Here is a 21,575-nt window from a genome sequence, read left to right as displayed (position 1 = left end):
GGGAGCGGGGGCTGCCTCAGCGCCTCCTCCGGCCCGGGCCAAGGCAGCCGCCACCCGGGCACGGGGTGTCAAAAGCCCCAAGCGGGCGGCGGGACGGCCGCTCGCATGCGCCGCGGGACATGAGAGCGAGGGGTGAGGCGGTCGCTGGGTGTCGGGACTCCCCCGGTCTGGGTTTTCTCGGGGCAGGCGGTAGCTTGGTCCCAGACTTACCTCTGCATGTGTGTAACGTACTTACCTCTTCAGTTGTGCGTTCGTCCTCGTTTTAATTAGTGCTGTGTGGACTTCCCAAGTGTTTCTGAACTGGTAACACCTACATTATTTGCAAGACACCTCTCATGTGATAAAAGAGACTCGGCAGACCTCAGTTTCATTCTCAAGAATAGATTGGTATTAATTGATGCAGTTTTGTTACACTAGAACAGCTTGGAACTTAGTGGGAAGGAACTACTTTGTTATAGTAATAATTAGGCAGATCACCAAAGATCTGAGTGTGCTGTAGTTTGTCTCATGAGATGTAATAGCAATATATCTCCGTATAAACACTCCACTACCCGAGCACGTTGTCCTACGTATTGAAAAAATCATCTTTGGGGTTAATGTCGGTACTTGTGACCTCGACAGCCGCCCCCTGTGCCTCACCTGTGGGAACCTTCTGCATTTCTGAAGGAAAAATGTGCGACAGTAACAGTTTGCAGAACTCCTTAATGCCGTGCAGCTCTTTTTAGAAAAATTTCTGTGTGACTCAAGCCCGAGTCTCATTAAAAGCCAGTGGGCCGTGCTTTTAGATCACTCGACAGCTTTTGTAATTCACCCTCCCAAATGTCAGCAGGGAGCAGATGGAGAGGTTGAAAGGAAGAGGTGGGAACCGTGCAAGGGTTGCGACTGCTTGGGAGATTAAGAGTGAAGGCTTAACAGTTAAACTCAGCTGGGCTTTCAGCTCTTCACTAGAGACCAGAAAATTCAGGTTTGATACAGCAGGGAAACCGAGTTAAAACAGTCTTTGAGAGAGTAATTCTGACTGAGAGCAGTAGTTGCTTTGTTAATTGCCCCCCGCTAATTAAATTAATTAGTGCTGTCCTGTGCAGCAGTGGAATGCATTAAACTCAGATTTCCAGTGCTGCAGCAGCTTCGAGTGATGTGGAGGCTGAGCTGAAAATAACAGCGAAGCGCTGAACTTTACAGCCCCGGTGCGGAGAGTGAGCCTGCCGAGCAGTGATTCTGTGTATGTGTGTATATAAATGTTTAATCTTTTATGGATTTAAGTCCACTAAAAATGTGGTGACATGTTTGAGATGTTTAATGGAGCCGTTTAAGCCCCAAGTACGGAGATGGGACGCATTTTAATTTTGCCTGGAATTTTGGTAATAAAAATGTAAGTTACATATGATTATTACTGACTTATGTATTTCATTGCAGTCTGAAATGATGTCAGTATTTCTTTAGCGGTTTCTAAGAGGCTATTGCTCATGAAATATTGAACCAATGACTCAAGCTATTCAATGATGATGAAAGGCCCAATCTAACATTTTATTGAACGTGGCATTTATGAAAAATGAAACTGCTCATTTCTATTATATAATCAATAGCACATTAAACCATTTATCATTAATTTGATTAAAGAATGCCGTTTTAGACCTATATGTTCCCCTGCCTTCTCAGCTGAGTTTAAATTTGATGTTTGAGAAAGCACAAGGCAGAAAAAAGAAAAAAGCTAATCTGTAGCTACCTTTACTGTCTTGGGACCAGCAAATTTGGCAGGTCCCTTTTGCCATTATCATTTAGAAACATTAACGTGAAATAATACAAACATGCAGAGAAAACATTTATTCTAAGCTGTCATGAAAAATTGCACGGATTTCTAGCATTGTTATGCAGATGAATGCATTTCTCTGATGAAAACCCAGACTTTCTTACCACAAGTTGGGAAAAGACGTTACTCTAAGAAACAAACTTTTAGAGCTTTTTATTTCCACGGTGAAAGCTTGGAAACTGAAAGCTTCAGTCACGGGAGAGCAATAAGAGTAAATGGAATCTGTGTCTTTAAATTCTGTTATCGAAAGCCATTGTCTGGGTGCCCCCTTCTCGCCCCCGGCGCTGTATTCCTGTCCTGTAACCCCTGGCTGAAATAAAAGGGAGGACATTTGCTTGAAGGAGGACACCAGGTTGCCGTCGTGTCATTTCGGTTGTCTTACTCTGCGTGTTTTTGTCCTGCTTCCTCTGCGGGATGTACCCGGCAGTCGGCAGCTCCAGGGCGCGCCCGCGCTACCTGCGCCTTGGGGGACGCTGGGGTTGGCGCTGGCAGCTGCACGTCTAAGGAGGTGTTAGCCAGGCTCCGAGGAATAGACGGCGGCTGCAGCGTAGGGAAAGGTACCGGGGCTGTCTGGAGGCAAAGCCCGATATCGCTGTGAGGTTCTCTCCTGGGAGACGGTAATGGAGGGAGCGGGGCTTTACTCCATCGATTCGGAAAGAGCCATCCAAACTGCCTCCAGCTCGGGTCTTTGGCACCAGGCCAGATGCCGTCTGCAATTCCAGAGTGGTTGTGGTAAAGAGAAGGACTCTTTTTTTTCTTTTTTTTTCCTTGATGCATTTAGTGACGCGCTGCCCTGGTTATCCATCGGCTGCAGGTGGATGATGCACCTTCCTCCTTCCTGACCGCCCACAGGGCCCTCACCGGGGCGGAGGGCGGGTGCTAGGGAGCCCGGCTGCAGGTTTACATTTCTTACCTTTGCTGCTTTAGAAAGCCCATGCTTTTTGAGAGTTCTAGTATCTGCTTGAGGGCTTAAAATTGAAATATGGGTAGAATTTTGTGTCCGTCTCTGGATTTAAGTGTTTTTGTTCTGAGGTCACTTTATTTTTTCTTGCTCTTCTGCACTGAATTGAGGAGAAAGTAGTTGCCTAATGAAAATAATGTACAAACACAGATTGCTTGGGTGTTTTGTGGGGCTTTTTACTTAACTTTCTATCCCTAGGTGTACACTGGTGACTTGTTGCACTATAAACAGTGTGGAAAAAAACTGTTGTGCATAATTGAACATGTTATTAACTTATGTAATGAAACGCAAGTCCGTTCTTGATTTTTGTATAAGTAAAAATAAGTAATAGCTGATGGACTTCTCTTTTAGGGCTGGTCTTGAGAATGGTCTTTTCTAAATAGCATTGGTTGTGCTTTAATTAATTTTTACTGCTTTTCACAGGCCTCTCAGGAAGAGCTAAAAGCTGCCTACCGCCGGCTGTGTATGCTCTACCACCCCGACAAGCACAGAGACCCGGAGCTCAAAACACAGGCTGAGCGGCTCTTTAACCTTGTTCACCAAGCTTATGAAGGTCAGTGGAAGTCTGAAGTTTGCAGAAATGGACTTCAGGGAGTTTCTAGGAGGGCCGTGTCTTTGTGCTTTTTGGAGAAGATCTATATTATCACAAAGTAGTCATTAAATTTGCTGACACTTAGTGATGCTTTGTGTCCTGTAAATCAGAGGAGTGAGGCAGTATGCATGAACGAGATGGGGAGTCTTATTTCCTGCATGTTGTAAATAATCTTATTCCCACTTCCCTTACCTCTGAAGAGACTCTCCCGTGAGAGCCTGAAGACTGAAAACCTTCAGACAGAAAGGCAGTTTCATACTTTACTTTTGAACTGATGCATCCTGAGTTCCTTTTCTCTACCACCTCGTTGTGGTCCCCATTGTTTTTCAGCAAGTTTTTCCATGCCCTAAGAGTGATTTGTTAGAATTAACTGGCAGCGTTTTGCAGTGTGGTAAGAGGCACCTGGAGTGCAGGTGGGTTAGAAGCTGGTAGGACTCTTCTGCATTAAAAAAATGGTGCACCAAACTGTCTGCCCTGCCCTGCAGCCTGAAGAGAAACTAAAGTAACATGGTGAATAAATATTCCTCTATTAAACTGAACTTTAAAACTTAGGTGAGCTAAAGAAATTTTTTTTACTCTCATGTTTTCTGAATGCTAAGCATTTGTCTCTTCCAGTTGGAGTCTTTTCCACTGTCTCTAGTTAGGTGTTCGGCCATATGGGGGAGAACAGTGAAGGTCTTACCCTGATGACATGGGAATAAAAACTCAGGATGCTTCAGTAATTTCATTTGAGTGATTTGGTGTTACCTTAGAGGCACCTTTCCCTTTGAATTCTGAGGCTTTGCATGGCTCTGTCATGGACGTGTAAACTGTTGCTCCTTTAGTACCAAATGGGAGCGTAATACTTTACAAAGAAAAACTCTGACAACTTGAAAATAAGCCACCCCATCTCCTGCCTATTTTCCCACTGTCCTCTTCCATTTCTTAATACCACACAACAAAATATTTTATTTTATCCAAATTTATAAACTATAGTATCTTGCCTTTATCAAGTTCAGTAATCTTCAGGTAGTTCAGATCAAAGCTCAGTTACTGACATAAGCCTCTTCTTGCCTTAATATACACACCCAGCTTGCTCAAGACTCATCAGTTCCCCCATGGTCAAAAATGTAGGTGATAATGTAAGTGTGGTCTTGGAACCCTGTGGGAAAAATACTGATGATTTCTTTTTTTTTTAAGGGAGGGTGTGGTATGAGGGATTATGCATTTAAATCTGTCTGACATTTTAGAGATTCCTCTTAATTCGACATGCAGTCTTTTTGCAAAGTAACTGTTGTTCTGCAGTCTCCTGGTGTATTGTATTTTCTCCATTGTGTTGGGTGACTTTTTGGGAGATTCACATTCTACAAGCAGCTTTGCAGTTACCCTGTGGTTGATGTTTGGCGAGGCATGAACTGTCTCTTGGAAACTGCTTTGTGGGTGCTTGGCACGTCCCACGTGTGTGGACTGGGTGGGAAAGGATCAGCGGGCAGGGAGTGAAGCTGTGAAAGCTAGACAGAGGTAGGTGTCATTCCACCTCAAAGCTTCCAGGATTTAGCTATCGCTAAATTTCTAATAATCCCACTGATTGTTAGAGGGTTTATGTCACCCTCCAGTCGAAGACAGCAATACTGAAAACCCTGCTGCTTGTACAGTTAGTCTGCATGTCTTTTTATGCTTCTTGATTTTAAAAGTATGTGGACAGGGGGGGAAGGAATTTGCTGAGGGAAAGAGTCAGTGTGTCCTGTTAATGTAGCAGGTGAAAATGTTCAAGGGAGATAATGTAAAAATTGGATGCAGCTGTAGAACAACGTGTTTCCAGGATCTGTGCTTGAACTCCACATAGCACTAGTGTGTTGGTCTGAGATTCAGGAAGGCCGAAGACTGAGTTCTCTTCTCTCTTTTGATTTTAACTTGCAGTGCTTAGTGATCCACAGACCAGAGCCATCTATGACATATACGGGAGGAGAGGACTGGAAATGGAAGGATGGGAGGTGAGAGAAATTTAGCACCTTATGGCCAGTGGAATTGACTAAACCCACCTTTATCTGACACTCTTGTTCCATTGAGCTGCACTGACACCTTGATGGTAATAAATGTCTGTTTGTTGGAAGGCATCTTTGTTTAGTTATTTCTTTCTCTGCTGAAACACCGTGATGGATTTTCAAAGAATACTTGGGTTTTTCGCTTGACAAGAGAACAATAAACCTGACATTCAGAGTTCCCTAATAGGATATTACCGTGACAGGCAACATCCTTGTCGGAGACAAATGCGTCATTATTGTCCATCTAGTCTCATCTTTTTCATCTGAAACTTTATCAGCATCAGCTAGCCTCCGAGCTTGAAATTGCTTTTTCTTTCTGTGCTTTTTGGGGTGGTTGTTTTGGGCTTTGAAAGAGCATTTGTCCATTTGTGGCTTTCCTGTTGATAAGTCCCCTTGGTAGCCTCTGCCAGTCTGAGCTGATTGCACTGCGCTGCTGGCTGCAGAACCACGTTATATTGGGTCAGGGCAGTACCAAGGTCAAGCTTGGAGTTAATAGCAAGAGATGTGGAGCAGTGGCAGTGTGTGACAGGCATTTTGGAGCTGCTCTAGCAGACGTGATCTTATTTTGAAAAGCCAAATCCAATACACTTCCTATGCATGCCTAAAGCCATACCCGTTTAAAACCCTCATTCCCTGAGCTGTCTAAAGTCAGCAGATGTGAATCGGCATAGCCTAAAATCACAAAACTCTCATGTAATCAGTTTACCTCGAGCCAGAAACTTTCAGTTGTTTTCATTTTTGTGTCTACACCTAGTAGAGAAGTTAATGGGTAGCTGTTGGTAATGGCTTTGCTGCATCATCTTGTACTTGTGGTTTGAAAGTTCTTTGCCTGGTTTTGTCAAGGGAATATAAATAACCAGACCATGTTCCCTTCTCTCAAAGCACAGGGGTCTCTCCTGTCTGCCATTTGATCTGGCCCAGCTGTTTGCCTCCAAACTCTGCATACTGAAATCCAGGCAGAGGGGCTCACAGCAGCAGCAGGGGCAGCACGTTGGTGCGTGCCAGGTCAGGGGCCTCCATCCCTTCGGCAGAGCAGCACCCTGAACATCCTCCTCCTGCTGACCTTCTGGGCTTAATTTCTTTCCGAGCAGGTTGTGGAGAGGAAGAGAACTCCAGCTGAAATCAGGGAAGAATTTGAGCGTTTGCAGAGAGAGAGGGAAGAGAGAAGGCTGCAGCAGCGAACTAATCCAAAGGTAAGCAAAGACTTCATCCTAGTCTCAAGAGTGAATCCGTAAATTATTATGGAAATAATGAGCCTGGATGAGGGGCTACCGTAAACAGCCTCTTGGTTATCTGCACTTGGTGAGTCGCTTTTCGTTTTTTGAATATGCAGTTTCTCTGGACAATGTAGGGAAAAGAGCTAATTCTTTGAACAGTAATCCTCTACTGAAAGTTCTTCTTTTCACTGAAACATGGAGGAGCAAAATACCTGTTTCAGCAATTTCCGAGAACAGGCCTAACACTGCAGTGTTTATGATTTCTGTCCAAGTATTCCAAATAAAACGAAACTCCCTGCAGTTACCTGACAGGTTTTCCCTTTGACACCACTGTAGCGTCACAACACCACGGGAGATATTCTAGCACAGCTTTGAAGCTGATGACAAATGTGAGGCAGGTCCCAAACTGGCCGGGTGGCTGCGGCACAGCGAGCAAAATCACCCGGAACAGGTTTGGGGTCTGGCAGCTTCCACGGTGGGAGCCTGTTCTGGGAGGGCCTGGCGGCACGCTCGGTGGAAGTCACCGTGTGCCCCCTTCCCGGCTCGGTCTGGTTGAGCAGCCGTAACCTGACACAGAAGGACCCACCTTGCAGCTGAAACTTGGCTGTTGGGAGTTGGTCGAGGACACCGTGTGGAGGACGATGTTCTCGCGGTAGGGTTGGGCTGGCAGGGGGAGGTGGAAATGACAATTGACTGTGGCTTTCTGTGTCACCTGCTGCGACTGGCATGCACCGAGGGTTCAGAGTGCTGATGGCCCTGCTGGCGCTGCGCCTGCTGAGCACGCTAGGCAAACCCGGGCTCGTCAGGATTGGCCCTGACTGAGGTTTCAGTGCTTGCTGAATCACAAAAATCTTGGTTCTTGTGCAGCGAATAACGTTATCCGAGATCTGCATCTACACTCACCAAATGTATTCATACTTTGGTTTGCCTGTATCTGTATTTTTCTTGGGGTTTTTTGCTTAAGCTATCAGGAACCATTTTATACCTATTTTTTAAACGTGATGAAAACCCATTTCTTACCTGCAGTACAGAAATGGTCCATTGTGGGGGAGCCTTAATTTTCCTTTCTCCACCCCAAGGTAACCATGCGGATATTTATGTAGACAGACTTTCTCCATCTCGAAAAACTAAACTGTAATGAGACATCAGTTCTTTTTTTTTTTTTATTTATAAGCGCTTCTATTCATGGTGGAAGACTGGGTATCCCCAGAGCTCTCACTGGAGGCTTGCAGTCAACACAGATTCTGCATCCTGGATCACAGGTGGCTTTGGTCTCCTGTGTCGTGTGTTCATGCGTAGACTTCTAAGGTGTTGCAGTGCAACTTGCATAACCCAAGAAACAAACTATGAGTTGGTTAACTGTTACTACCATTGAAGGTTGCTGGTGTTTTCTTGGTCAGCAGTTTAAAATCAGGATGTTTTCTGAGTGGACACAAGTGTGAGTACAGCAATGCCTAGGGCTGTGCCAGACAAACATCCATCTGAGACGACCTGTGAGGTTCTGAGATGTTCCCCTTGGCACAGACGTTGGATCTTGGACCCAGCAGATCACCGGGCTGCTGTGGGCAGTGCTCGGGTGCGAAGAACTTGTTTGTACTGGGAGGGTAAATAAGCGTAAGGTGTTCCGTGAGTATCTGCTGACAAGGCTGTTCCAGGCAGGAGGGGATTTCTGGATGCCACAAAACGGCCGGTCGAACTGGCGATGGGGGTGGTGGGAGTCAGGTGTTCTCGGGGAGGGACGTGGTTATCTCCACCTCGTGCTTCTCTGACTTCAGGAATTTGACATTTTCTCTGGGCGCCTCGCTGTGGCTTTGAGTAGTAAAAAGTGGAGCTGCTTTGTGAGCCTCAGCCTCTGTGTCCTGCGATAAAATTAGCCATCTGGGTGTTTACAGCAATTGCTGATTGGCAGCCTATAGAAATGTCTCTCCAGGCAGTGTTCCTGTGGAATTAGGTAGCGCAGCTGTGATCATTTCATACGCGAACGCAAGTTATTTTAAAATCTCCAACATTTTGTCAGTTCTATAAAATGGTTCCAGCAAAATAAAGCATTTTAACCAGAAATGTTGAGCAATAACCAGATGTAGGCAATTTGGCAGGTTTCGAATTGAGTCTATTATTTGCTTTTAGAGCTTTGTTTTTGCTTTCAGAGATGTGCAGAAGGGTTGAAAAGTTCATTACTTGATCTGAGAAGAACCGTTTCCTGTTAGGAGAAATTAAATCCTGTTATTTTCCTGCTGTGGAAGGTCAATATCTAAGATATGCAGGTCCCTTAAGGCTCAATCTGGCACAGCTTCCATATGTCACCTTCCAAAAGGTAAATCCCTAAGAAGAAAGGTGAGGCGGGGTATATTCTTCTCTGGCACCCCTCTGAATTCCATCAGTAAGTCTGTTTGTATTCGCAGGATGGCAGATAAAGGTGATTTTAAAAGCTGGTACCTGATAGCAGTTCCTCTGGTTCTGTGGTGCCGTTCCCCAGGTTCCTGCCCCGCTGAGTTGGTGTGTTCTGCAGCTCGTCGTGAGCGGACACTGCCACCCCTGAGCAGAGCTTTCCCCTCCTCCCCTGCTGCTCTCGCTTTGGGGAGGACGTTTTCATTTCAGCGGTCTGAGCAGGTGGCTGGTGGGGAGCGGCGAGCAGCAGTGGGCCCCTCTCCATTATCCGGTGGCATAGGGGCTGCCGTCGTTCTCTGGGAATATTTTTAACTTTACCATCTGCTGCTTTTCCTGTGCTTGTGCCCGAGCCAGTTTCCTTGCCAGGATCTATAGACCTCTGAGGGTGACTTCACCTGCTTGGCGGGGGGTGAAATGGCCGCGCGGAGTCCACCGCTCGCCACTGCGGAGGAGCCAGGGAGGGATCGGGGACGGCCCTTTCCTCTTACTGGCTCTTGGGGATTTTCATGGGTCGGTTCAGGTGGTTTCCTTTTTCTCATTGGGAGGGGTATTTTTTTCATAAAATTCGTAGGTGTGAAAAAGGGATTCCTAAAATTTTGAGTGTGATTGAAAGAAAGGGGGTGTGATGAATTACAGGAATGTGTGAGGACCTTGGTGCCTCTTTACAAAGGGACAAGCATTGCAGTACGAAGAAACATACTATACTAAGATGTTTTCTGGTGGGTTTTTCCAGTGCAAATTGTTGAGAAAGCTTTACTGCTACTTATATTCTGGCCTGAGTTGAAAACACACAATTTTCTGTCTTTTTGCCATTCAAATTCTGCACGCATGCTACTCAGCATGATACCCCTTGTTTAAACTCGGAATTTAGAGTTGCAGTCTGGCAAAGGTTCTGCACTGAACGTGGTGCTCCCCGTGGAAAACCATTCCTTCCATCCTGCCTCTCTTACCAAAGGTCTTGGGCTTTACACTTCCTTTAATTGAACAGCATCAGGGGAAAATGGAAATAGCTCTCTCTTCTGTTAAATGCTCGCCTGTATTTAGACACGTTTGACTGGTCACTCTGGAGAGTGTTTGGTGGGATTTCATCGAGTGGAGTTGGCATTTTCTGTTTCTCCTTGTCTGTTGTAGCCCCCCCTTTCCCGAGGGCTGGAGAGCAGTGCAGGCTGGTGCCACATCTCCGCAATTGGTGGTTTTGCCTTGCTTCACCCTTACTTTGGCCTCGTTTCAAGGAGCAGCACAATATAGGAGAGGGCTGAAACTGGAGAGGCTGTAGCGTCCAGAGGGCAGAGCCCTTGAAGGTGACTTTGCAGATGGTTCCTGAAAAGTCGCCTTGTGCGGAAAGGGCAGGAGCTCGTCCTTGGTGCTGCCATGGACAGGACGACGAGCGGAATTGCCAGCATGCCCAGAGCCATCTGTAACGGTTGGGGCACAGCTCCTGTCCCAGAGTTCTGGAGATAATGGCACTTTTCTGTCTTAAATATTTACTGAATTTTTGCTGCTAAGAAATCAGAAAATAAACACTGAGGAGAATCTCCGCAGCAAAGAAATAGTTGGGAGCCAAACCAGAGCAAAGTTCTGAGTCCTGTCAAACTCTGCTATTTTCCTGTATTTATGATTCAGCATTTGATTAGGCTGGAGTGAGCAAGGGAAAATGCTCGCTCAGATTGAAATCAGAATTTATTCCATCCATACTTGGACTCTCTGAGTGGTTTTATACCTACCCGGCTATTGAGTTTCTTGATACAAATTGCTCAGAGTTCATCCTGTGCTTGTGCACAAAGGGGTTTTTTTATTGCAGCTGGTACATTTGACATGCGCTGGAATGCTGTTTAATAGGTCTGTAGGGAAGGTTTCCAAAGCCTCTTGAAGTTATATGACCCAGACGAGGATCTAATCGTGCCCTTTTCAAATAAACCCACTCTTGCAGTTAGTCTGAGTGAGCACAGCAGCAGGTAGCCAGACTATTTAGCTGTGGCCTAGTTTTTTGTAGGAATAAGCTTTTCTATGGTCTGAGAAAGGAAATATTTACCCCTTGCTAAAAGCCTTTGTCAAGCATTCTTTCTGATTACAAGATACACACTATGAAGAAGAAAACAAAATTTTTGACTAACAAGGTCAACTACAGGTGAATGATGCAGCTCAAAACTAAGTTGTTTCAGATAACTCATAAGAAGAAAGCATTTAGAGGATTTCTGGCCAAGATCCACTGAAGAAAATCAATTTCTGAAATACATTATTTCAACTTTAAAATACTGACAGAGCAGAATCAGTTGTGGGGGAAGAAGAAACCTGCTGTGTAGAAGTGTTCTACCTACCTCTGTAATGTGTCACGGTAGCAAAATTACCTATAGTGTTACTAGTTGCATTCCTGCTGAAAAACTGTTGAAAATCCAGTTCATTTTGTGATTTATATTGCTGTTTTAGAATATTGTAATTGTTCGTTTTTGTTTGAGTTGAATCTAAGAAATGCATTTTAGGGTGGAAAGGGTAATTGCAGAACAAGAAAAAAAATGCAAAAAACCGTAATGGTGTAGAAGGATGGTTTAACGATTTGGCCTGTGTGTGTTAACGCCACGTACTTGTTTCACTTGTCATTCCTTAGGGAACCATTAGTGTTGGAATAGATGCCACTGACCTCTTCGATCGTTATGACGAAGAATACGAAGATGTGCCTGGGAGCAGCTTTCCCCAGATCGAGATAAACAAGATGCACATTTCTCAGTCCATCGAGGTGAGGGAGCGGCCGCTGCCGGTGGAGCGGGGCTGGACGGGCGAGGCGCTGCCGAGCGAAGCGGCGGGAAATGAAACACGGCTCGGGGGGCTCTCGCCGGTCCCGGCAGGGCCGCGTGTCGCCCGTACGGCGGTGAGCGGTCTGCAGGCTGCAGCAGTCCTGCCTCCCTGCTAGCACAGCTGAGCACAGGACTCTGGCTCTCTCTGAACATCGAGTATGAACATCATTCATTTCATGTATGAACAATGAACACAACAGGCGCCCAGTCGTGAGGATGGGGATAAGAAGCAGGGGGAGTGTTTCCTCTGTTCCAGAGAGTTGAAGAAATTTAGTCTGTGAGAAGGGTTTGCAGCTCAGGGTCAGGGCTTGAAGGCGGAACATTAAAGGTGTCACAGATGTCTGGTACTGTAAGAATTACCTCACTTTTTGCCGTACTTGATCTCTGACCACAAAATCTAGAGCACGTGTGGCCATGTCTGGTTCAAACACCCGGGCCCGGTGGGTGACGGAGTCAGCTGGAGTGTTACCTGGCTCTGCACTTACACTCTCTGCAGTCGTGACTATGTCCTTCAGGATACACATTAAATGTGCCAATTGGGATCAGAGTAATTAGTCATGATATTCCTTTTTCAGGCACCGCTGACTGCCACGGACACAGCAATACTGTCTGGTAACCTTTCCACCCAGAATGGGAATGGAGGTGGATCAATTAATTTTGCTGTCAGACGAGTGACATCTGCCAAGGGATGGGGAGAGGTGAGCGCACGAGCCCTTACACACTTTTTCCTCCAGTCTGTTTCAGGCTGCTTGGACAAGGCACCTAATGTTTATTTACTTCAGGGAATTTTAGCTCTGTTTCATCTCTCATTTTCTACGTCCTGTAGAATATAGAAAAAGGGATTTATAAAGGAATTTGAGAAAAAGGGAAGGCCAAACCTTGTTTTTTTCTAATTTTTTTTCCCCCTTTCCATTTGGCTGAGCATTTTGGACTGACTTGTGCTGAGAGAATCGTTACCGGTTGTCTCTAACTGTTCAGATTTCCTGTCTGAAGGCTCTTGGGTGCCTTCCAGTGTTGTGAGCATGCACCTCTGGGCAGTGTGACAGTTTGCCTTCACTTCAAAAACTGCTCTGCTCCCAAGGAAGAAGGGCGAAGATAGTTTGACTCCCAGGGAGATGAGATCGAAGGAGCCGGCAGGTCCCACGCTACCCCCTGCAAGCTGTGCCTCGCTAGACCGGTGGCTTTGTTCAGGATGTTCATGGCATCGCTGCCACGGCTGTGGGGCTGTCCTCGGAAGGGCTGTCACCCTCGGAGGGCAGCAGCCAAGCCTTGCTGTTTGCCGTCACGGGGCTGCAGTGGAGATGTCCTCTCCATTTTCCCTGGAGCAACCAGAGCAGGTGCCAGTGGCAGCCTGTAGCACTACAAAAGTGGCTTTGTTTTTCCCATGAGGACCTGCTCAGTGAGACTCCTCTTATTCTGAATGCACAGCTAGTGGAAAAGAGAGGATGCTGAAATATGTGGTGAACGTTACTCAGATGTTTAAAATGTCTGTGATGTGAATGACGCTTGTGAAGGACTTTGTCACTGTTGGATGTTTTATTCTAACAATTTGGCATTGTGCATTTAAACAGTTGGAGTTTGGAGCGGGAGACCTTCAGGGACCTCTCTTCGGTCTGAAGATATTCCGTAATCTTACACCAAGATGGTAAATATTAAAAAAATGGACTTAATGATTAATATTCCATGCTAAGGAAAGAAACAGCTTGAATTCTCTTCCATGTTAATTCTGGATTTGTTTTCTATCCTACAAAATAAGGTATTTCTTTAGACTTAAGGTCATACTTTAGGACTGATCAGAGCGTTTCTATTCTTTTTGTGTGTCAGTGTCCTCCATTTTCATACTTCCAGTTTAAGGAAGGTTTGTGTTCCACATCCTTAGATTTGTATTTGATCTTGTCATGAACTGTGATGTTTGAGGTGTGATCTTACAATCAGCAACAGGGGTTTGCTCTGGGAGCAGAACAAAAAACTGTGGAGCTCTTCTGGGGCTTCCATGTGTGAGACGAGTTTCTGACAGCAAAAGAGGAGCCGATACGTGAATTCAGGGAAATAATGCTGAATTTGCCACTAGTGTGGGGTCTGTTTGCAAATGAATAGAGGTCTCTGGTTGCAAGGGAGAGTACAAGGTAGGGGCTGTAATTGAAGACATGTTAGAGCATTGTAGGTGCCAGACTTCCTTCTTTTTATGTTTTCTAGTTCAGTAAATATGCCATTCCTCAGAGCTTACCCAGGGACCTTGTTCCCCGTAGAGTCCTTTAATGCTGGTTTTTGGAGCTGATGCTTGAGGGTTATTAAATTGCAGAGCTGCTATCTTCTACCAGCCGTGTGCTGCCTCTGCAGAAGGCCAGGCCTGTATCCACCCAGGGTGGGAAGCCTAGAGGCTGAAGAGCAGCCTGCTGTGCTGGCTGCAGCGGTGGGGCACAGAGGAGTGTACTGGGGCGTGCGCCTGCTCTTCTGGGTGCTGCTGTGGTCAGGACAGTCTAAATTAGCTTTGAGTTTTTCCCGAAACCCTCAGGCAATGTCAGGCTCTTGGCAGGATAGTCTCTGCGTGTTCACCGAGGCTGCTGGGCAAGAAGGGGTCTGGGGCCGTCTGGGAGTCTGTGTTCTATCACTGATGAAGCTTTCCTCATTCCTCCTAGTTTCATCACTACAAACTGTGCCCTGCAGTTCTCTTCCCGTGGGGTCCGCCCCGGCCTCACCACGGTCCTGGCCCGCAACCTCGACAAGAACACAATGGGGTACCTGCAGTGGCGGTGGGGCATCCAGTCAGCCATGAACACGAGTATCGTCCGGGATACAAAAACCAGCCATTTCACCGTGGCGCTACAGGTGAGTGCCCTGCCCCCGGGGCCGGGGCAGCGATGCCCCCCGGCAGGGAAGTGCCTCGGCTGCTCTTCCCAGCGGCGTTTTGGCGTGGGACCAGAGGGCAACGGAGCGGCTGGTGCTGCCTCGTACCAACACGCAGCGTAGGTCAGCGGCTGCAGCTGGGGGAGCGCGACGCTCCGCAGCCACCCGCGTCCCACCCAGCATGGGTCAGCTCAGCTGAGGGCCGGGCACGCGGCAGAGCCTGCAGAGAGTGCGGGCTGCCACCAGGACCTGGCAGGCTTTGCTGTGTCTTCTGTGCCTTGAAGGATAAGGAAGGACATGTGGGGGGACGTTCAGCGGTGGCCGAGGGTATGTTTTCATACATTTGTGCCTCTTGTATTTCAGCTGGGAATCCCCCATTCTTTCATGATGGTCAGTTATCAGCATAAGTTTCAGGATGAGGATCAAACACGAGTGAAAGGTTCTCTCAAGTAAGTGTGCAAGAGGAAATTCACATTGCTTCTGGCCTGAAGAATCTGTCCTCTCCTGCTGTTGTAGGCTTCCAGGTTCCACACAAATCAAACGCTTCTGTGGTCTTTGGGAACCTGTTTTTCATTCATTAAACCTGGTAAATCTGAAGTGAATGTCTTGGAGGCTTAGATCTGTGTGCCTCCTCGAATACAGTACTTGTGTGTGATATCTCTGTATCATCACCGGGGAGAAAGCCAGAAGTTCTTGTAGCCTGTTTGCTGCTTTACAAGCTGAGAAGGCTTATCTCATCTTGTAGATATGCAGTGAATCTTCCAGTAGCCAACATCTGCTGCAGACAGGTGTATTTCCATGTTTAACTTGTTGGGGAATCACAGGATTCAGTAAAGAGAAATTCAAGAGTCTTCCCTGTCTTACCAGTTTTTGGTTCTGTCGTTCCAGGGCGGGTTTCTTTGGGACCATAGTGGAGTACGGAGCAGAAAGGAAGATTTCCAGACACAGCATTTTAGGAGCCACTGTCAGCGTTGGTGTTCCCCAAGGAGTGTCTCTGAAAATCAAGTCAGTTCAAGCTTACAACTCTAGGTTGCAGAGGCTGACTGTAACCTGCACTGTTGTGTCCAGTGCTGGGGTGGGCAGGCCCCAGTCTCGGGGCAGTACAGGTGTACTGGTGCAGCCCTGTGAGGGGCTGCGGCTGCCCTCGCCTCAACCCGAGCGGTGCCCGCGGGGAGCGCTGTGCGCCTGCCAGGGTGGTGGTCTGAGCCTGGGCACCTCCCTCGGGACGTGTCGGTGGGTGCACCAGAATGTTCTGAAAATACAGCCCGAGGGAAGGTTTGGGGCGTGACGGTAGGCTGATGGAAGATGTCCGAAATGTCTGTAGTAGAGATGTATTTAGCTGCCTTCTGGTTTATAACAGTGAACACGAGTACACGCTTGAATTAGGGAGTCGCCGTTAAGGAGGATCGGTGATGAGCAGAGATGCAGTTCCCAAAGGGCGGCACTCGAGTGCATTTGTAACGGGGGCCAGCAGAGGGCAGGCCGCATGCAGAAAGTAAAGACCACCTCTGTCCCAGGAAAACTAATGTTTTCCAAAATAAAGGTGGTTATAAACATCAGAAGAATATTTATGTACTCCTTCCTTGAAGGCACACGCTTGTGTTGTGGACATAAACCTTCTCTAAGCGTTTTCTCTTTATGATGATGCCGGTCCCTTTCCCTGGTGAAATTAATGACCAAGTAAATTCTCCTAAGATTACAAAACCACTTTAGAATGGTCAGGTGTTACCACAGGAGATGTCTGCTACATAAAAGTCTGCCTGTGGGTGGTGTCATCTGTCTGTCTTACCATCACCTTGATTTGCTTTGTGAGATTTTCACCTTTTTGAGCTCATCATTCATCTCTCCTTTGGTTCAGCAGTTGTTGAGCAGCGCAGGCTGCTGCTAAAGATACTTAATCACACACATTAAACTCTGCGTCTCCTCTCACCTGTCACTCTGGTTTTTTTGCTCCAGGTTGAATAGGGCTAGCCAGACCTACTTCTTCCCTGTCCACCTGACAGATCAGCTGCTTCCCAGTGCTGTATTCTATGCCACCGTGGGACCTCTAGTTATCTACTTCGCCATGCATCGCCTGATCATCAAACCCTACCTCAGGGCACAGAAGGAGAGGTGAGCTCAGGGGATGGTTTTAAACTCGAGGTTGGGGCGTCCCACTCGAGTGCTTCTGGGAGCCTGGCTGAGCCCTGTGCTTCACTGCACCTTCAGAACTGTTGAGTTCTGGGAGCCTACAAATATATCGAAAGGTGGGGAAGAACCTCGAAACTGAGCGTGTTTGTGTGGGGCTGTGGCTCGGCTGTTACAGGGAGTGGGGGGGAGCTCAGCCGCTCTGGGCAGGTCCCAGACCTGACCTGCTGGTGACTTCCTTGTGCCAGGGAGCTGGAGAAGCAAAGGGAGAGCACAGCCAGCGATGTCCTTCAGAAGAAGCAGGAGGCTGAAGCTGCGGTAAGTGTTCCTCGTAACTAAGTCCCCTTGGTTAAAGAATCTGGTTTTGCTCTGCTTTCCTCTTTCGGACACAGCGTCTGACACTGCTTGATTTCTGCTCTGCCCCTTGCGTTGTGACAGGTCCGGTTAATGCAGGAGTCTGTCCGGAGGATAATTGAAGCTGAGGAAGCCAGAATGGGTAAAAATTACAACACCGTTTACTTCTCCCATAAATCTGGAGAGAGGAAGGAGCAGTGCAGAGGCTGGGTGGCTGAGGGGGAGGAACGCAAACGTGGTGTCTTCATTTCCACTCCTAACGAAGCACAGCATCATTGCTGTTGCATGTGCAGTGGGCAAGTTCTGTTATAATTCGGGTTCTGGTGCCTGAGCTTAGGGATCCACTGAATGTTCTCTTGGGACGTGCTGTGAGGTGGGTCGGCAGGCTGAAGACAGCAGCCTGGATTCACCTCTCCACAGGAGCACGGTGTGTGTATATAAATACCTGCAAAAGACAGGCTGAAGTTTAGGTTTCGCTCATCTCTAGCTTACACAGTCATACTGGGAATCTGATTTCTGATGTTTGCTAGCAATTTCACAGAGAATGTTCTAGAGTGAACTGACATCACTTGGACTGTCACATCAGCATGGCATTGAGGTCAGATCATTCTGTCCTAGTGCTGGGGATTGCTAACAAACACCCGGGTGGAAATGTTCTGTCTTGAGAAGCATGGGTCCAGGCAAGGAGCATTTACATATCATTGAAAGTGGCAGGAATTGCCAGGATGGCCTTTTCCCCAGTGTCTGCCTGGCCGTTGGTGGGAAGCCTCTCCTCACATACGTGATTTCCTGTAAAATGCAGGTTTGATTGTGGTGAACGCCTGGTATGGGAAGTTTGTTAACGACAACAGCAGAAAGAATGAGAAGGTGAAGGTAATAGATGTGACTGTGCCCCTGCAGTGCTTGGTGAAAGACTCTAAACTCATCCTAACAGAGGCGTCCAAGGTACGTAGCTGTCTGTCAAAGCCCAGGCTCAGGCCCGTGAATGTGTGACTCAGAATCTGGGTTGAACCACGTGCTGCAGTGGTTTAACCCCGACCACAGCCCAACACCCCGCAGCCCCCTACCCCCGGGGAACAGGGGAGAGAGTTGGAGTGTTAAGGAGACTCATAAGGTGAGATAAAAACAATTTAATAATTGAAGTAAACTAAAATAATGGTCATAATAGAAAGTATAGATGGGTAATGCACAGTGCGATGGCTCGCCACGGGCTGACTAACACCCGGCCCGTTCCCAGCCAGCGATCCCAGAGAGGAGAATCCGGAAACCTCAATCCCAGAGCGAGAGAGAGCTTCCTGATCAGCCCTTATCTATACACAGGACACGACGTTAGATGATATGGAATATTCCCTCAGCCAGTTTGGGTCCTTTGTTTTGGCTGTGCTCCCCGACAGCTTCTTCTGTACCTGTGTGCTGGCAGGACACGAGGAGCTGAGAAGTCCTTGATTTCTTAGCAACCACCAAAAACATCAGTGTGTTATCAACATTCTTCCCATATCAAATCCCGTGCGGAATCCAAAACACAGCACTAATCTGGCTGCTAAGAAGGGAGGAAAAAAAAATAAGCCCTAACCCAGCCAAACCCAGGCCAGCTGTCCTGCCAGGGGATTTCTGCAGCGTGCTGGAGGCTGGTGCCTGGGGATCAGCTTACAGGAGCCGTTGACATAGCCAGTGTTACGGCGCATCGGCCCCTCTGGGCGCCGCCGGCCAAGGAAACTGCGTTTGCAGCGCGGGGCTGAGCGTGTCGCAGCCCCTGGGCTGTACTCGGGCGCTTCCCGGCCCCCGACACGCTCCCCCCTGCAGTTGGGACTTGCCCCTGCGGGAGTGACTCCTGGCCCTCTCCTCTCTCTGCTTCAGCAGCAGCGAAGCCCCGCAGCCAGTCACTGGCCTCTCCCGCTCCCAGTGCGCTGGGAGGGCAACCGGGGGGGAAAGTGGAACTCAGATAAGTTGAGATAAGGGTGGTTCGATAACTAAACTAAAATATAGTAACAGTAATAAGTTGTAATAATTGTAAGGGAAAGGAATATAATTTTTAAAAAGGTAAATAAAAGACAAGTGGCACACGGTGCAGTTGCTCGCCACGTGCTGACCAATGCCTGAGCAGTGATCTGGCCCCCCGCCAGCTCCCCCCAGTTTCCATACTGGGCACAGTGCCCCATGGTCTGGACCAGGCCTTTGGCTAGTTGGGGTCAGCTCTCCTGGCCATGCTCCCTCCCAGCTTCTTGCACACCCCCTCGCTGCCAGAGCATGGGAAACTGAAACAGCCTTAACTTAGGATAAGCACTTCGAGGCAACAACTAAAACATCGGGGTGTTATCAACACGATTCTCACACCAAATCCAAAACACAGCACTGTACTGGCTACTAGGAAGAAAATTAACTCTATCTCAGCCAGAACCAGGACATTGTCTCATCTCATTGGCAACAAAACTCCCTTTTTTTTAATGGCCCCTTGTTCTGGCACTAATAAATGGTTTTGGTCAGTTGAAGAGCTGTGAAAGCCCCTTCCCTGTTGCTCACTCTGTCCTTCCTTGGTTCAAGGCTGGGCTGCCAGGTTTCTACGACCCCTGCGTGGGTGAGGAGAAGAGTTTGAAAGTGCTTTACCAGTTCCGAGGAGTTCTGCACCAAGTGATGTCGGCTGACAACGAGGCCCTTAGGATACCAAAGCAGTGTAAGTAGCGAGGAACGCCCCGCTGCCTCCTTCGGCACCAGGAAAGGATTGCTGCGGCCCTGGGGGTGGAGCGCTCGGAACTGGGGTTCTGAGGTTCGGGACTGGGGTTACTGAAACGGGCTGACCGTGATACGCCCCTGGAGCGTGGCTGGTGGGAGCTCGGCAGCGCCCCTGCGGCACCGCCTGACCTTACCGATCCGGTGGAGGCTGAGCAGAGGCCTCGCCAGGGAGGGGCCCCGCCAGGCAGGTCGCAGCACCGGATTGCCCCTTAGGAGTGAATTGCATTTACAGAGGCAAGTTGGGGGCCTGAGCCAGGTTTTTTCCCCGTCCCTATTTATCTGTGAAAACATTTCCCATGCCAACATAATTTTGTGAAGCTGGTGTCTGCTAGTGACAAGTTTCACTGGTGCCCTGGTAGGTCTGGGGGGCTGGCTAAGGGCACACACCTCGTGTTTACCCCAGCCTGGCTCCCTGGCCCAATTTAAGAAGCCAATCCAACTTGCAAAGCTTCCATAAGTGTGTTGGGGGGTGTATGAATGGCGTTTCATTGGCAGCCAGAAAGGTTCCTGCCTCCCCTGTGCGGGGTAGGTTCAGGGCGGGCTGCGTCCCCACTTCTCGCTCTCGCCCGGCAGCGCACAGGATCGATGCGGACGGTTAATCCGGAGAGCGGCCGCGCTCCGCTGCGGGACCCGGGCCAGCGCCTTCCCCGGACGCCGCCGCTTCCAACAGAGACTCTTTTATTTCTGCTCGCCGTGTGGCGGGTGGTGTCCTGCCAGTTCTGTTACGAGACAAAATGAGAGAACCTGCTCCTACAGGTGGCTCCAAGGCAATACTCTGAATTCCGGGTCGGTAACCAATAAAGCAGCGTGACTCTGACTGCGCGGTGCTTTCTGCTGCGGGGGCGCGAGCGGGCGCTAAGCACCCCCGTCCCGCGGCCCCAGCCCCTTCCCGTGCTCCCGTGTGTCTCTGCTGGCGCTGAGCGGGGAAGACGACCTCTTGTTCTCACTCCTCCACATACTTCTGGGGTAGGTAACAAACCTCCTTCTGCTCCTGAGAAGTTCAGTTCTCTGGCCACCTCCTGGAAGGCCTCTGTGTGAATCCTTTTGTTGGAAAGAGGACAGAGATTGTTTTCCATCTCAAATCTGTGTTTGGAACGTACTTGTTAAGAACAAGTAGGTTTGGAATGGAGTTCTTTGCCTTTTGTGGACCTCTTCAGCATGAATCCATCCAGCTGCTAATTTCAAACACCACTATTCCAGAGAAGGACACGGGGTTTAATAGTCGTCTTAAATTCTTCTGCCACCTAGAACCATGTGCTATCAAGGTTTTCAAGAAAAGAGGAAAGCAACTGGGGGAGAAGGACAGCAATTCATTTCATTTGATTCTGATGCTGCAACTACCTCTTCCCATCTTAATTTATTCCTAGGAAAAAGAGGAATGAGGTTTATCCAAATAAACCAGACCAAAGTGAGGAGATGCCAAATGGGTAAAGAGCTGAAAACGTAAAATTCAGGTGCCCTTTCTAAAAAGTGTCAGTTATGACGTAAACCCACTGGATTAATGTTGCCTGGAAGCCATTCCAGTGATTTTCCAGCGAAAAGGGCAGCCCCGTTCTAGTGACACAGCAGATGGAAACAGCAACCTTCTAGTATCTACTGCGCACGTCAACGCCACCGAGGCTTTTTCATAGAGAAAAACAGTAATTGTGGCTGTTCCTCAGTCACAGTCCTGCTCTTGGTGAGTCCTAGAACAGCCTTCCCTGCTTCCGTGTGAGACGGGGGGGGGGGGGGGG

The 21,575-nt window shown here is 48.2% G+C and overlaps 1 protein-coding gene across 1 annotated transcript; it reads left to right on the top strand.

Annotated features, from left to right (window-relative positions):
- The first annotated feature begins 3,196 nt into the window (after nt 1-3,196).
- On the top strand, nt 3,197-21,572 carry DNAJC11 (DnaJ heat shock protein family (Hsp40) member C11). Its single transcript, XM_026862971.1, has 15 exons — nt 3,197-3,324; nt 5,263-5,336; nt 6,479-6,580; nt 11,598-11,726; nt 12,360-12,482; nt 13,356-13,429; nt 14,424-14,613; nt 14,995-15,080; nt 15,520-15,636; nt 16,588-16,743; nt 17,007-17,076; nt 17,197-17,254; nt 17,915-18,057; nt 19,654-19,783; nt 20,416-21,572. The coding sequence occupies exons 1-15, from the start codon at nt 3,237-3,239 to the stop codon at nt 20,439-20,441; spliced, it is 1,566 nt and encodes a 521-aa protein (XP_026718772.1). The 5' UTR covers nt 3,197-3,236; the 3' UTR covers nt 20,442-21,572.
- Nucleotides 21,573-21,575: the final 3 nt, after the last annotated feature.

The sequence above is a fragment of the Athene cunicularia genome, assembly GCF_003259725.1.
Source record: "Athene cunicularia isolate RWA chromosome 21 unlocalized genomic scaffold, athCun1 chr21_part1, whole genome shotgun sequence".
NCBI lineage: Eukaryota > Metazoa > Chordata > Aves > Strigiformes > Strigidae > Athene > Athene cunicularia.
The sequence above is the reverse complement of the archived record's forward strand: the minus strand, read 5'-3'. Positions and strand labels throughout refer to the sequence as shown.